At 57.9% G+C, this 13,857-nt stretch overlaps 1 protein-coding gene across 1 annotated transcript; it reads right to left on the bottom strand.

Annotated features, from left to right (window-relative positions):
• Window positions 1–1,554: 1,554 nt before the first annotated feature.
• Window positions 1,555–12,623, bottom strand: TGFA (transforming growth factor alpha). The gene is made up of 6 exons (XM_030964270.1): window positions 12,571–12,623; window positions 8,137–8,190; window positions 5,076–5,190; window positions 3,306–3,455; window positions 2,375–2,514; window positions 1,555–1,795 (listed from the first exon to the last, which is right to left on the bottom strand). Exons 1-6 carry the CDS (start codon window positions 12,599–12,601, stop codon window positions 1,788–1,790), a joined length of 498 nt encoding a protein of 165 aa, XP_030820130.1. The 5' UTR covers window positions 12,602–12,623; the 3' UTR covers window positions 1,555–1,787.
• Window positions 12,624–13,857: the final 1,234 nt, after the last annotated feature.

Raw genomic sequence — 13,857 nt, 5'->3', positions numbered from 1 at the left:
TAAACCCGCCCCGATCCGCCCTAAACCCGCCCCGATCCGCCCTAAACCCGCCCTAAACCCGCCCCGATCCGCCCTAAACCCGCCCTAAACCCGCCCCGATCCGCCCTAAACCCCCCCGATCCGCCTAAAACCCGCCCTAAACCCGCCCCGATCCGCCCTAAACCCGCCCCGATCCGCCCTAAATCCGCCCCGATCCGCCCTAAACCCGCCCTAAACCCGCCCTAAACCCGCCCTAAACCCGCCCCGATCCGCCCTAATCCCGGCCCTGCACCGCCTCCGCCATGGGCCCGCCCTAAACCTGCCTTCACACCCGCTTCGATCCGCCCTAAAACCCGCCTGGAACCGCCCTAAAACCCGCCCTAAACCCGCCCTAAACCCGCCCCGATCCGCCCTAAACCCGCCCTAAACCCGCCTCAAACCCTCTCCAAAAGTCGCTCCGAACCGCGGTGCGCGCCCGGCCCTGCGCTAGACCCGCCCTAAACCGGCCCTAAATCCGCCCTAAAACCCGCCCCGAACCGCCCCAAAAAGCGCCCTGAACCACCCCAAAATCCGCTGGGAAAACGAAAAGCCCCGAATCGCCCCAAACCTGAGGGAAATTGTCCCAAGCTGCCCCAAAACTACCGGGGATCGTCCCAAACCTGCCCCAAAACTGTGGAGGATGCCCCCAAAACTGCCGGGAATTGTCCCAAAATTGCTGAGAATCGCCCCAAAAGCGACCCAAAACTGCTGAGAATCTGCCAAAACTGCCAAGAATTGCCCCAAAACCTCCAGGACCAGCCCCAAACTGATGGGAATTGCCCCAAAACCGCCCCCAAACCTGGTTCAATCAGGGCTTCAAAATTTGGGATGAAAATTTGGGAATTTGATGCTGATCCCAAAGCTGGGCTTCAAAATTTGGGATAAAATAATGGGAAAATGGGGTCGAGTTCATTATTGGAACATTAGGCTTCAAAATTTGGGATAAAATAATGGGAAAATGGGGCTGAGTTCGATATTGGGGCATTGGGCTGGAAAATTTGGGATGAAAATTTGGGAATTTGGGGTTCAGCCACCCCTGGGAATATCCCCCCACTCCCAGCTGTGGGATTCAGCATCTCCTTCCCAAATATCCCCCCCAAAAAAAAACCCCAAACCACGAATTTTTTGGGAAAATAAAAAATTGTTTTTACATCACTTCAGTAAGTCTAACCCGGGTTTTTAGGATGGGACAAAAAAAAAAACAAAAACCCCAAGACCAAGCGATGACAAGAACATCTTTATAGGAATCAAAATTAATTTAAACCAGGCGAAATAAATTAAAACATTAAATATTAACTTTCAGTGCAACATATACAGAAGACATGAGAGTAACCATGACTTTAAAAAAAAAACCAAAAAACCCCAAAAACAACCCCAAAAACAACCCCAAAACAGAGGGAAAAGCTCTGGGTTGGTTACTAAGGGGGAATTAAGGCTGTGCCTCCAGCCCGAGGAGGTTTCCTGGGATTTAAATTCATTTATTATTAATAAAAAGCTGGGATTTGTCCCCAAAAACGAACCGGAGCTGGGTTTGGCTTTTTTTTTCTGTAGAAAAATAAATCCCCATCCTGGCGGGGGGTTTTGGGTCAAAAATCCCAAATATTTGGGTTTGAAAAAATCCCGGGAAAACGACCCAAAAGTCGAGGGAGAACCCGGGGAAACGGCAGGAAAAGGGGAAAACGCCCCAAAAAGGATCCGAAGGGGGGAGGGGACGGTGCTGGGGGGGTCCCCAGGTGTCCCCAGGGTGTCCCCAGGTGGTCCCGGGTCTGTCACACACCTGTGGGGACGGGAATGGCGGCGGTTACACACCGGGGTGTCACCTGTCCCCTGTGTCCCCTCACCTGTCCCTGTGTCCCCAGGTGTCCCTCACCTGTCCCAGGTGTCCCCCGTGTCCCCTCACCTGTCCCTGTGTCCCCAGGTGTCCCTCACCTATTCCAGGTGTCCCCAACCTGTCCCAGGTGTCCCATGGATGTCCCCAGGTGTCCCTCACCTGTCCCAGGTGTCCCCGTGTCCCCTCACCTGTCCCTGTGTCCCCTGGTGTCCCTCACCTGTTCCAGGTGTCCCATGGATGCCCCCAGGTGTCCCAGTGTGTTCCCAGGTGTCCCAGGTGTCCCGTGGATGTCCCCAGGTGTCCCACGTGTCCTGTGGATGTCCCCTGTGTCCCTCCCCTGTCGCAGGTGTCCCAGGTGTCCCGTGGATGTCCCCAGGTGTCCCAGGTGTCCCGTGGATGTCCCCCGTGTCCCAGGTGTCCCAGGTGTCCTGTGGATGTCCCCAGATGTCCCAGGTGTCCTGTGGATGTCCCCCGTGTGCCTCCCCTGTCCCCAGGTGTCCCAGGTGTCCCTCCCCTGTCCCTCACCTGTCTCGCTGTGGCAGCAGGACGCTCCCCCCTTGAGCAGCCCCCCCGGTTTCTCGGGGCCGGCTCCGGGCTCGCGGCACCAACCGGGACAGGGGACATGGGGACAGGGCCAGGGCCAGCGCTTCCGCAGGCGACAGCAGCTGGGGACAGCAACGGGGACAGCGATGGGACGGGGACAGGGCCATGGAATGGGGACAGTGACATGGGGACGGGGACAGGGACATGGGGACAGGGACAGGGCCATGGAATGGGGACAGTGACATGGGGACGGGGATGTGGGGACAGGGGACAGGGCATGGGCAGGGACAGCAGCTGGGGACAGCAACGGGGACAGCGATGGGACGGGGACAGGGACATGGGGACAGGGACATGGGGACGGGGACAGGGACATGGGGACAGGGACATGGGGACAGGGGACATGGGGACAGGGGACATGGGGACAGGGCCAGGGCCAGCGCTTCCGCAGGCGACAGCAGCTGGGGACAGCAACGGGGACAGCGATGGGACAGGGACAGGGACATGAGGCCATGGAATGGGGACAGGGACATGGGGACAGGGCCAGCGTTTTGGGGACAGCGATGGGACATGGAATGGGGACAGCAACAGGGACATGGGGACAGGGACAGGTCCAGCGCTTCTGCAGGTGACAGCAGCTGGGGACAGCAACGGGGACAGCGATGGGACATGGGGACACAGGGAATGTGAATGGGGACAGGGATGGGGACGAGGACACAGGGATGGGGACAGGGATTGGGTTGGAGTTGGGGTTGGGGACAGGGACAGGGTCAGGGATAGGGGATGGGGACAGGGAACAGGGACACAGGAAATGGGAATGGGGACATGGGGACACAGGGAATGGGGACAGGGAACGGGGACAGGGTCGGGGTCCCTTGTCCCGGGCTGTCCCCAGGGATCCCCCGGTGGCACTCACTGGACCAGCACGCAGACGGTGACGAGCAGGGCCGAGGCCACCACGGCCACCACGAGCAGGGCCGTGATGGTCTGCTTCTTCTGGGTGGCTGCCACCACGGCCAGCAGGTCAGCGTGCTCACAGCGCGTCCCCACGTAGCCCGAGTGGCACCTGGGGACACACAGGGACACAGGGCAGGTCAGAGTGTCCCCATGTACCCCGAGTGACACCTGGGGACACACAGGGACACACAGGGACACACAGGGACACAGGGCAGGTCAGCGTGGAGTTTTGGGATCCCCAGGACACCAAACCTGGAGTTGTGGGGTTAGGGGATTTAGGCACTCACACATGGGTTTCTCTTGACCCCACAGTTTGGGGTTAGGGGATTTAGGCACTCATGCACAGGTTCTCCTGACCCCATAATTTCAGGGTTAGGGGATTTAGGCACTCACACGCAGGCGGGTTTCTCCTCCTGACCCCATAGTTTTGGGGTTAGGGGATTTAGGCACTCACACACAGGCTCTCCTGGCCCCATAATTTCGGGGTTAGGGGATTTAGGCACTCACATGCAGGCAGGTTTCTCCCACAGTTTTAGGGTTAGGGGATTTAGGCACTCACACACAGGCTCTCCTGGCCCCATAATTTCGGGGTTAGGGGATTTAGACACTCACACAGAGGTGGGTTTCTCCCACAGTTTGGGGTTAGGGGATTTAGGCACTCACACGCAGGCGGGTTTCCCCAGCACACTGACCCCACAGTTTTAGGCTTAGGGGATTTAGGCACTCACGCACAGGTTCTCCTGACCCCACAGTTTAGGCTGAGGGGATTTAGGCACTCACACGCAGGCGGGTTTCTCCTCCTGACCTCATAATTTTGGGGTTAGGGGATTTAGGCACTCACACACAGGCTCTCCTGGCCCCATAATTTCGGGGTTAGGGGATTTAGACACTCACACAGAGGTGGGTTTCTCCCACAGTTTATGGTTAGGGGATTTAGGCACTCACACACGGGTTTCTCTCACAGTTTGGGGTTAGGGGATTTAGGTACTCACACACAAGCAGGTTTCTCCTCCTGACCCCATAATCTCAGGGTTAGGGGATTTAGGCACTCACACATGGGTTTCTCCCGCAGTTCGGGGTTAGGGGATTTAGGCACTCACACATGAGTTTCTCCTGACCCCATAATTTTGGGGTTAGGGGATTTAGGCACTCACACACGGGTTTCTCCTGCAGTTCGGGGTTAGGGGATTTAGGCACTCACACACGGGTTTCTCCTGACCCCACAGTTTCAGGGTTAGGGGATTTAGGCACTCACACATGGGTTTCTCCTGACCCCACAGTTTTGGGGTTTCTCAGGGATTTAGGCACTCACACATAGGTTTCTCCCACAGTTTGGGGTTAGGGGATTTAGGCACTCACACGCAGGCGGGTTTCTCCTCCTGACCCCATAATTTCGGGGTTAGGGGATTTAGGCACTCACACACGGGTTTCTCCCGCAGTTTGGGGTCAGGGGATTTAGGCACTCACACATGGGTTTCTCCTGACCCCATAATTTTGGGGTTAGGGGATTTAGGCACTCACACACAAGCAGGTTTCTCCTCCTGACCCCATAATCTCAGGGTTAGGGGATTTAGGCACTCACACACGGGTTTCTCCCACAGTTTATGGTTAGGGGATTTAGGCACTCACACACGGGTTTCTCCCGCAGTTCGGGGTTAGGGGATTTAGGCACTCACGCACAGGTTCTCCTGACCCCATAATTTCGGGGTTAGGGGATTTAGGCACTCACACGCAGGCGGGTTTCTCCTCCTGCACCAGGAAGCGGCAGGTGCCGTGGAAGCAGAACTGCCGGTGTGAGTCGGGGCACTCGTTGAAGTGCGACCTCACCGCCGCCGCCACCGGGGCTGGGGGGAAAACGAGGAGAAAAACGGGGATTTTGGGAAATCCCAAAAAACGGGGGAGCAGCAGGGACACAGGGCTTGGGCTCCTTTCCACCCCAAAAGGACATTTCAAATCCCAAAAGATTCCCCATCCCAAAAGGAGGTGTCCCATCCTAAAAGGAGAGTTCCCATCCCAAAAGTGAGTTTTTCCCACCCCAAAAAGGAGATTTCTCATCCCAAAATGAGTTTTTCCCATCCTAAAAGGGAGATTTCCCACCCCAAAAGAAGTTTTTTCCACCCCAAAAGATTTCCCAACCCCAAAAGGAGATTTTCCAACCCCAAAAGGAGATTTTCCACCCCAAAAGGAGATTTTCCACCCCAAAAGGAGATTTTCTACGCCAGAAAGGAGATTTCCCTGCCCAAAAGGAGATTTCCCATTTCCCAGCCCCAAAAGGAGATTTCCCATCCCAAAAGGAGATTTTCAACGCCAGAAAGGAGATTTCCCTGCCCAAAAGGAGATTTCCCATTTCCCAGCCCCAAAAGGAGATTTCCCATCCCAAAAGGAGATTTTCATCCCAAAAAGAGATTTCCCATCCCAAAAGGAGTTTTTTCCACCCCACAGAGGGGATTTTCGCCATCCCAAAAGGAGATGTCCCCGCCCCAAAAAGAGTTTTTTCCACCCCAAAAGGAGATTTCTCATTTCCAATCCCAAAAGGAGATTTTCCAGCCCAAAAGGGAGATTTCCCACCCCAAAAAGGATTCTTTTCCCATCCCAAAAGGAGATTTCCCATTTCCAATCCCAAAAGGAGATTTTCCAGCCCAAAAGGGAGATTTCCCACCCCAAAAAGGATTTTTTTCCCACCCCAAAAGGAGATTTTCCACCAAAAGGAGATTTCTCATCCCAAAAGGGAGATTTCCCACCCCAAAAAGGATTTTTTCCCATCCCAAAAGGAGATTTTCCACCAAAAGGAGATTTTCCAGCCCAAAAGGGAGATTTCCCACCCCAAAAAGGATTCTTTTCCCATCCCAAAAGGAGATGTCCCCGCCCCAAAAAGAGTTTTTTCCACCCCAAAAGGAGATTTCCCATTTCCAATCCCAAAAGGAGATTTTCCAGCCCAAATGGGAGATTTCCCACCCCAAAAAGGATTTTTTCCCACCCCAAAAGGAGATTTTCATCCCAAAAGGAGATCTTCATCCCAAAAGGGAGATTTCCCACCCCAAAAAGGATTTTTTCCCACCCCAAAAAGGATTTTTTTCCCACCCCAAAAAGGATTTTTTTCCCACCCCAAAGGCGAGCAGAGCTGCTTTAGGGTTTATTTTGGGATCTCTGCGCAGCCACCCCAAAGATCCCAGCCGGGTCCTGCCTCAATAATCCCTGAGGAATTTCCTAAAGAGCTCAGCAGGGAGGAGGAGGAGGAGGAGGAGGAGGATGAGGAGCCCAGCCCCGCTCCTGTTTCCCATTAAACCCCATGAAACCGCCCTGGTTTGAATTATCCCCGCGAGGGAATTTCCTGCTGGGATTGTTCGGGATCGAGGCACTTCCGAGCCACCCCCGGCTCCTGGGCCGGATTTGAGGCAGCCCCAAAGGGGGGCTGGATCAAAGCCTGGCATGTGGGATGGGACCGGGGTGTCCCCGTGTCCCCAGAGCTGGGAAAAGCCACCTTGGGATGTCCCTGTGTCCCCAACGCTGGGAAGAGCCACCCTAGGATGTCCCCGTGTCCCCAGAGCTGGGAAAAGCCACCTTGGGGTGTCCCCAAAGCTGGGAAGGGGCACCTTGGGATGTCCCTGTGTCACCAACACTGGGAAGAGCCACCCTGGGATGTCCCCCGTGTCCCCAGAGCTGGGAAAAGCCACCTCGGGATGTCCCTGTGTCACCAACACTGGGAAGAGCCACCCTGGGATGTCCCCGTGTCCCCAAAGCTGGGAAGAGCCACCTTGGGGTGTCCCTGTGTCCCCAACGCTGGGAAGAGCCACTCTAGGATGTCCCCGTGTCCCCAGAGCTGGGAAAAGACACCCTGGGGTGTCCCCAAAGCTGGGAAGGGGCACCTTGGGGTGTCCCTGTGTCCCCAGTTCTGGAAGAGCCATCCTGGGATGTCCCTGATGCTGGGAAAAGCCACCTCGGGGTGTCCCCTGTCCCCAGCAGTGAGGGGTCCTAGGCTGGGTCACATTGGGATGTCCCCATGTCCCCAATTCTGGAAGAGCCACCTTGGGGTGTCCCCATGTCCCCGATGCTGGGAAGGGGCACCTTGGGGTGTCCCTGTGTCCCCAGTTCTGAGGAGGTTTTTAGGGATTCTTCTGGAAACCCTTTCCTTGTAGGGAAACCCTTTCTTTCGGGGCCAAAACCTTTCCTTTTGGGGTCAGAAATCCTTCTTTTGGGGGCTGGAAACCTTTTCTTTTTGGGGTTGGAAAATCCTTTCCTTTGGGGGCCAGAAACCCTTGTTTTGGGGGACTGGAAACCCTTTTCCTTTTGGGGCTGGAAACCCTTTTTTGGGGGTGCTGAAAGCTCTTCCTTTTAGGACCAGAAACCCTTTTTTGGGGGGAGACTGGAAACCCTTTCCTTGTAGGGAAATCTTTTCTTTTGGGGCCAAAACCTTTCTTTTTGGGGTTGGAAATCTTTTCATTGTGGGTTTGGTGACCCTCTGTTTTTGGGGCCAGAAACCTTTGTTTTTGGGGGACTGGAAACCCTTTCTTTGTAGGGAAACCCTTTCTTTTGGGGCCAAAACCTTTCCTTTTGGGGGCTGGAAGCTCTTCTTTTTGGGGCCAGAAACCCTCTTTTTTTTTGGAACAATAAACCTTTTGTTTTTGGGGCCAGAACCCTTTATTTGGGGCAGGAAACCATTCCAGGTTTCCCCCTCAGAGATCAGAGCCAGGATCCCACCCAGGTCCCCGTAACCCCGTAAAGAGGAAGGGTGGGACCCCAAAAAACCCCAAAATTCCCCAAAATTCCCCGAATTCCCGCTGGGCACTCACCGCTCCGGCCGGCCGTGCTGTTGTCCAGCGCGTGGCACGCGGCCAGCAGGACACCTGGGGAGGGACAATGGGGTCAGCCACGCCCAGACCCCAAAAAAAACCCCATAAAAAAACCCCCAAAGAGGGGGATTTAGGGTCGGCAAAACCGCCCCGAGATTTTGAAGGAAAACGCAGGAATTTTAAGGAAAATTTTAAGGGCAAAATCTCAGGATTTTTAAGGGAAAATCTCAAAGGTTTTGAAGGAGAAATCGTCAAGGTTTTTAAGGAGAAATCTCCAAGGTTTTTAAGGAGAAATTATCAAGGTTTGTAAGGAGAAATCGTCAAGGTTTTTAAGGAGAAATCATCAAGGTTTGTAAGGAGAAATCGTCAAGGTTTTTAAGGAGAAATCTCCAAGGTTTTTAAGGAGAAATCGTCAAGGTTTTTAAGGAGAAATCTCCATGGTTTTGAAGGAGAAATCGCCAAGGTTTTGAAGGAGAAATCGCCAAGGTTTTTAAGGAGAAATCTCCAAGGTTTTGAAGGAGAAATTGCCAAGGTTTTTAAGGAGAAATCTCCAAGGTTTTGAAGGAAAAATCTCCAAGGTTTTGGAGGAAAATGCAGGAATTCCCAATGGGGGTGGAATTAAGGGGCCCTGGCAGGAATGACCCCCTCGAGTGACTCCCTTGGAGATTTTTAAGGAAAAACCTCCAGGATTTTAAAGGAAAAAGATTTTAAAGGAAAGATCTAGAAGATTTTGAAGGAAAAAAAAAATTTAAGGAAAAATCTCCAAGATTTTGGAGGAAAACGCAGGAATTCCCTCTGGGGGCAGAATGATGGGGTCATGGCAGGAATGACCCCTTGGAGATTTTTAAGGAAAACTCTTCGAGATTTTTAAGGAAAACTCTTCGAGATTTTTAAGGGAAAAAGATTTTTAAAGGAAAAGATCTCCAAAATTTTTAAGGGAAAAGATTTTTAAGGAAAAATTTCCAAGATTTTGAAGGAAAACCCAGGAACTCCCAGCGGTGGTGGAATGATGGGGTCATGGCAGGAATGACCCCTTGGAGATTTTTTTTTAAGGAAAATTCTTCAAGATTTTTAAAGGGGAAAAAAAAAAAAAAAAAGGGATCCACCACAAATTCAGGGATCCACCAGAGCTTCAGGGATCCACCAGAGCTTCAGGAACCCACTCGAGCTTCAGGGATCCACCAGGACTTTGGGGATCCTCCATGGCTTCAGGGATCCACTGTAGTTTTGGGGATCCACCACAAATTCAGGGATCCACCCACGGCTTTGGGGATCCTCCAAAGATTCAGGGATCCACCACAAATTCAGGGATCCACCCATGGCTTTGGGGATCCTCCACGGCCACAGGGATCCACTGCAGCTTTAGGAACACACCACAAATTTGGGGGTCCACAACAAATTCAGGGATCCATCCAGGCCTTCAGGAATCCTCCACGGCTTTGGAGATTCACCGGAGCTTCAGGGACCCACCACGGATCAAGGATCCTCCACTGGAGCTTCAGGGATCCATTGGAGCTTCAGGGACCCACCACGGATCAAGGATCCTCCACTGGAGCTTCAGGGATCCATCAGAGCTTCAGGGACCCACCACAGATCAAGGATCCTCCACTGGAGCTTCAGGGATCCACCAGAGCTTCCCCGGTTTCCTCGCAGACCTCAGGGATTCTCCTCCCATGGAAATTCCATCACCAATCCGGTCTGATCCCAACTTTTCCCGTTTTTCCCGGCTCCGGGCTTTGTCCGTTCTGGGGTTTTTGGGAAATGCATCTCCGCTCCTGGGATTTTGGGGAATGGCTCATCCTGGTGGGATGGGTGGGCATCCATCCCCCTGGCATCAGGGTGGGATCAGTGGGTGTTCATCCCCTGGGCATTCCGGTCCTGAGTGTGTATCCATCCCTTGGCATTCCAGTTACAAGCGGGCATCCATTCCCTGGGCATCTTGGTCCTGAGTGGGCATCCATTCCCCTGGCATTCCGGTTCTGGGTGGGCATCCATTCCCCTGGCATCAGGGTGGGATGAGTGGCTGTCCATCCCCTGGGCACTCCAGTTCTGAGTGGGCATCCATCCCCTGGGCATTCAGGGGACATCACCCCTTGGCATTGGGGTTCCGAGTGGGCATCCATCCCTGGCATTCCGGTGGGATCAGTGGGCATCCATCCCCACGGCATCCATCCCCCTTGGCATTCCAGTTCTGAGTGGGCATCCATCCCTGTGGATGTCCATCCCCTTGGCATTCGGGAGGCATCCATCCCTTGGCATTGGAATTCCAAGTGGGCATCCATCCCTTGGCATTCCAGTGGGATCAGTGGGCATCCATCCCCACGGCATCCATCCCCCTTGGCATTCCAGTTCTGAGTGGGCATCCATCCCTGTGGGTGTCCATCCCCTGGGCATTTGGGGCATCCATCTCCTGGCATTGGGGTTCCGAGTGGGCACCCATCCCTTGGCATTCCAGTTCTGAGTGGGCATCCATCCCTTTGCATTCTGGTGGGATCAGTGGGCATCCATCCCCAAGGGCATCCATCTGTTGGCATTGGAATTCCAAGTGGGCATCCATCCCTTTGCATTCCGGTGGGATCGGTGGGCATCCATCCCCACGGCATCCATCCCCTGGCATTCCAGTTCTGGAATGGGCGTCCATCCCTGTGGATGTCCATCCCCTGGGCATTTGGGGCATCCATCCCCCTGGGCACTGGGGTTCCAAGTGGGCATCCATCCCCGGGCATTCCAGTTCTGAATGGGCGTCCATCCCTGTGGATGTCCATCCCCTGGGCATTCGGGAGGCATACATCCCTTGGCATTGGAATTCCAAGTGGGCATCCATCCCTTGGCATTGGAATTCCAAGTGGGCATCCATCCCTTGGCATTCCGGTGGGATCGGTGGGCATCCATCCCCAAGGGCATCCATCCCCTGGCATTCCGGCTCCTCCGCTCCCCTCTCCGTGGGCAGGTGGCAAGCCCAGCCCCTGGGAATTCTCCGTGCCCAGGCCCAGCCCGGGGACACTCGGACAGTCCCCGCTCGAGCCCTGGCCTGGGGCTGCCCCATCCCCACCCCCGCTGGCTTTTCCAGCCCATCCCACCCCTTTCTCGGGGATCTCCGGGAATCTCTCCCTCCCAAGGACTCCCAAACCTCCCCACCGCGCTTCCAGCTGCTCCATCCCGATAATTCCCGGCTCGATTCTTCCCACGGCGTCTCCGTTATCGCTGCATTCCGAGATTCCCCTCCCGGCCCCGATCCCCGCCGGGCTTCAGCCCCGCGCTGCGGGGACCCGGAGCGCTCCCCTTCCCTCCCCTTCCCTTCGCCACGGCCCGAGGGCTCCGGTCCCACCCGGGAACTGCCGGCATCGGGGCGCCCGCACAGCCGGGGAACGCTCGGAGCGCCCCGAGGGCGAGCAGCGGCACCGGAGAGAGACCCGGAGCCACGGGAACGGGAGAGAAGAGAACGGAGAGAACGGGAGAGAACGGGAGAGAACGGGACAGAACGAGAACGGGACAGAACGGGACACGGGAGCTCGGGCTGAGCCCCGGGAGGAGGGACACGGGGCTGGAGACACCGAGGGAGCCTCGGATGAGGAACAGGACCGGGACACGGCGCTGCAGCCACCGGGGGACGCTCGGTGGAGGAGCAGGACCGGGACACGGTGCTGGAGCCACCGGGGGCACACTCGGACCGGGACACGGCGCTGCAGCCACCGGGGGACGCTCGGAGCCCCCGAGGGAGCCTCGGCGGAGGAGCAGGACCGGGACACGGTGCCGGAGCCACCGAGGGGACGCTCGGACCACGACACGGTGCGGCAGCACCGGGAGCTGGAGCGGGGCCAAGCCCAGCCGCTTTCCCACCGGGATACCGGAGCTGCGGCTCGGTGCCACCGGCGGGGACAGCGGGACAAAGCCAACCGAGCTCCAGCCGCCCGCACCGGGATCCGTCCGTCCGTCCGTCCGTCCGTCCGTCCGTCCGTCCGTCCGTCCTTCCCCCGGGAGCATCCCCGCTCCCCTCCCGTCCCGTCCCGTCCCGTCCCGTCCCGTCCCGTCCCGTCCCGTCCCGGCTCGGCTCGGCTCCAGCCCGGAGCGCCCCCGCTTCCCACCGCCCCCTTCCCTCGGCACCCCCCCCGCAACTCTAATTAGCCCCCAGCCCTAATTAGCCGCTCTAATTAAGCGTCTGACCGCGGCCGTACTCACGCGTCGCGGCGAAGGCGCCTTTCCCACAGGGAACGAACTTCGGGAGCGCCCGCGCGGGGGAATTTTATGGGGTTTTTATGGGATTTTTATAGGATTTTTACCGCGTTCTCGCCATTCCCAGAACCCACCCGCAGAGCCCTCGGGGCCGCCCCGCTCCGGGGTCCGGCCGGGGCTGGGGGCGCGGAGCCCCCGGCCGGACCGAACCGAGCCGGGCCGGGCCGGGCCGGGCTGAGCTGGGCTGAGCCCCGCACGTACCGAGGGCGAGCGCGGCCGGGCCGCCCGCCATGGCGGGGCTGCACCGGAGCGAGCGGGGCCGGGGCCGGGCCGGGCCGGGCGGGCGCTGGCGGCGGGGCCGCTGCGGGGCCGAGGGGCGGCTCCGCCCGGCGGAAATGGGCGGCACCGGCCGGGCCGGGGCGGGGACAGCGCGGGCAGCGGCACGGCCGGACCGCCCCGGGCACCGTGCGGGACACACCCCCGGGACCACCGGGACACGCCCCGGGACCACCCGGACCCTGTGGATCCCACCTCCGGGACCACCGGGACCCTGCCGGACCAGCCCCCGGGACTGTGCGGGACCCACCCCCGGGACCACCGGGACCCTGCGGACCCGCCCTCGGGACTGTGCGGGCTACACCCCCGGGACCACCGGGACCCACCCCCGGGACCTCCCGGACCCCTCCCCGGACATCCTGCGGGACCCGCCCCCGGGATCCCCTGGGACCCTGCGGGACTCACCCCCGGGACCACCGGGACCACCGTGACACACCCCCGGGACCCCTCTCTGGACACCCTGCGGGACCCACCCCCGGGACCACCGGGACCCTGCGGGACCCGCCCTCGGGACCCATCGGGACCCACCACCGGGACCACCGGGACCCTGCGGGACCCACCCCACCCGACACCGTGCGGGACCCATGCCCGGGACCACCGGGACACACCCCCGCTCCCCTCAGACCGTGCGGGACCCATGCCCGGGACACCCCAAGACCCACCCCGAAACCCTGCGGGACCCACCCTTGGACCCCCGGAACCACCCGGGACCCACCCCCGGGCACCCTGCGGGATTCACCCCCCGGGACCGCCTGCATTGAACCCCCCGGGAGCGCCGGCGACCCTTCCCCGGGACCCCCGGGAGCTCCCTGGGGCCCCCCATGTCCCTCCCTGCCCCCCCCGTGACTCCCGGGTTGCCAAACCCCTGCCAGCACATCCTGTGTCATCCTCAGCTGCTGCTGATCCCAGCCTTGGTCATCCCGAAATCTGCGGGGCCACCACCCTGCTGATCCCACCCTTGGTCATCCCGAAACCCATGGAGCCCTCACCCCGCTGACCCCACCCTTGGTCACCCCAAAATCTGCTGATCCCACCCTGGATCATCCCAAAACCCATGGAGTTCTCACCCCGCTGACCCCACCCTTGGACACCCCAAAATCTGCTGATCCCACCCTTGATCATCCCAAAACCCATGGAGCCCTCACCCCGCTGACCCCACCCTTGGACACCCCAAAATCTGCTGATCCCACCCTTGATCATCCCAAAACCCAT

The sequence above is a fragment of the Camarhynchus parvulus genome, chromosome 22 (genome assembly GCF_901933205.1).
Source record: "Camarhynchus parvulus chromosome 22, STF_HiC, whole genome shotgun sequence".
Lineage (NCBI taxonomy): Eukaryota > Metazoa > Chordata > Aves > Passeriformes > Thraupidae > Camarhynchus > Camarhynchus parvulus.
Note: the sequence above shows the minus strand (reverse complement) of the source record. Positions and strands in the feature narration are given on the sequence as shown.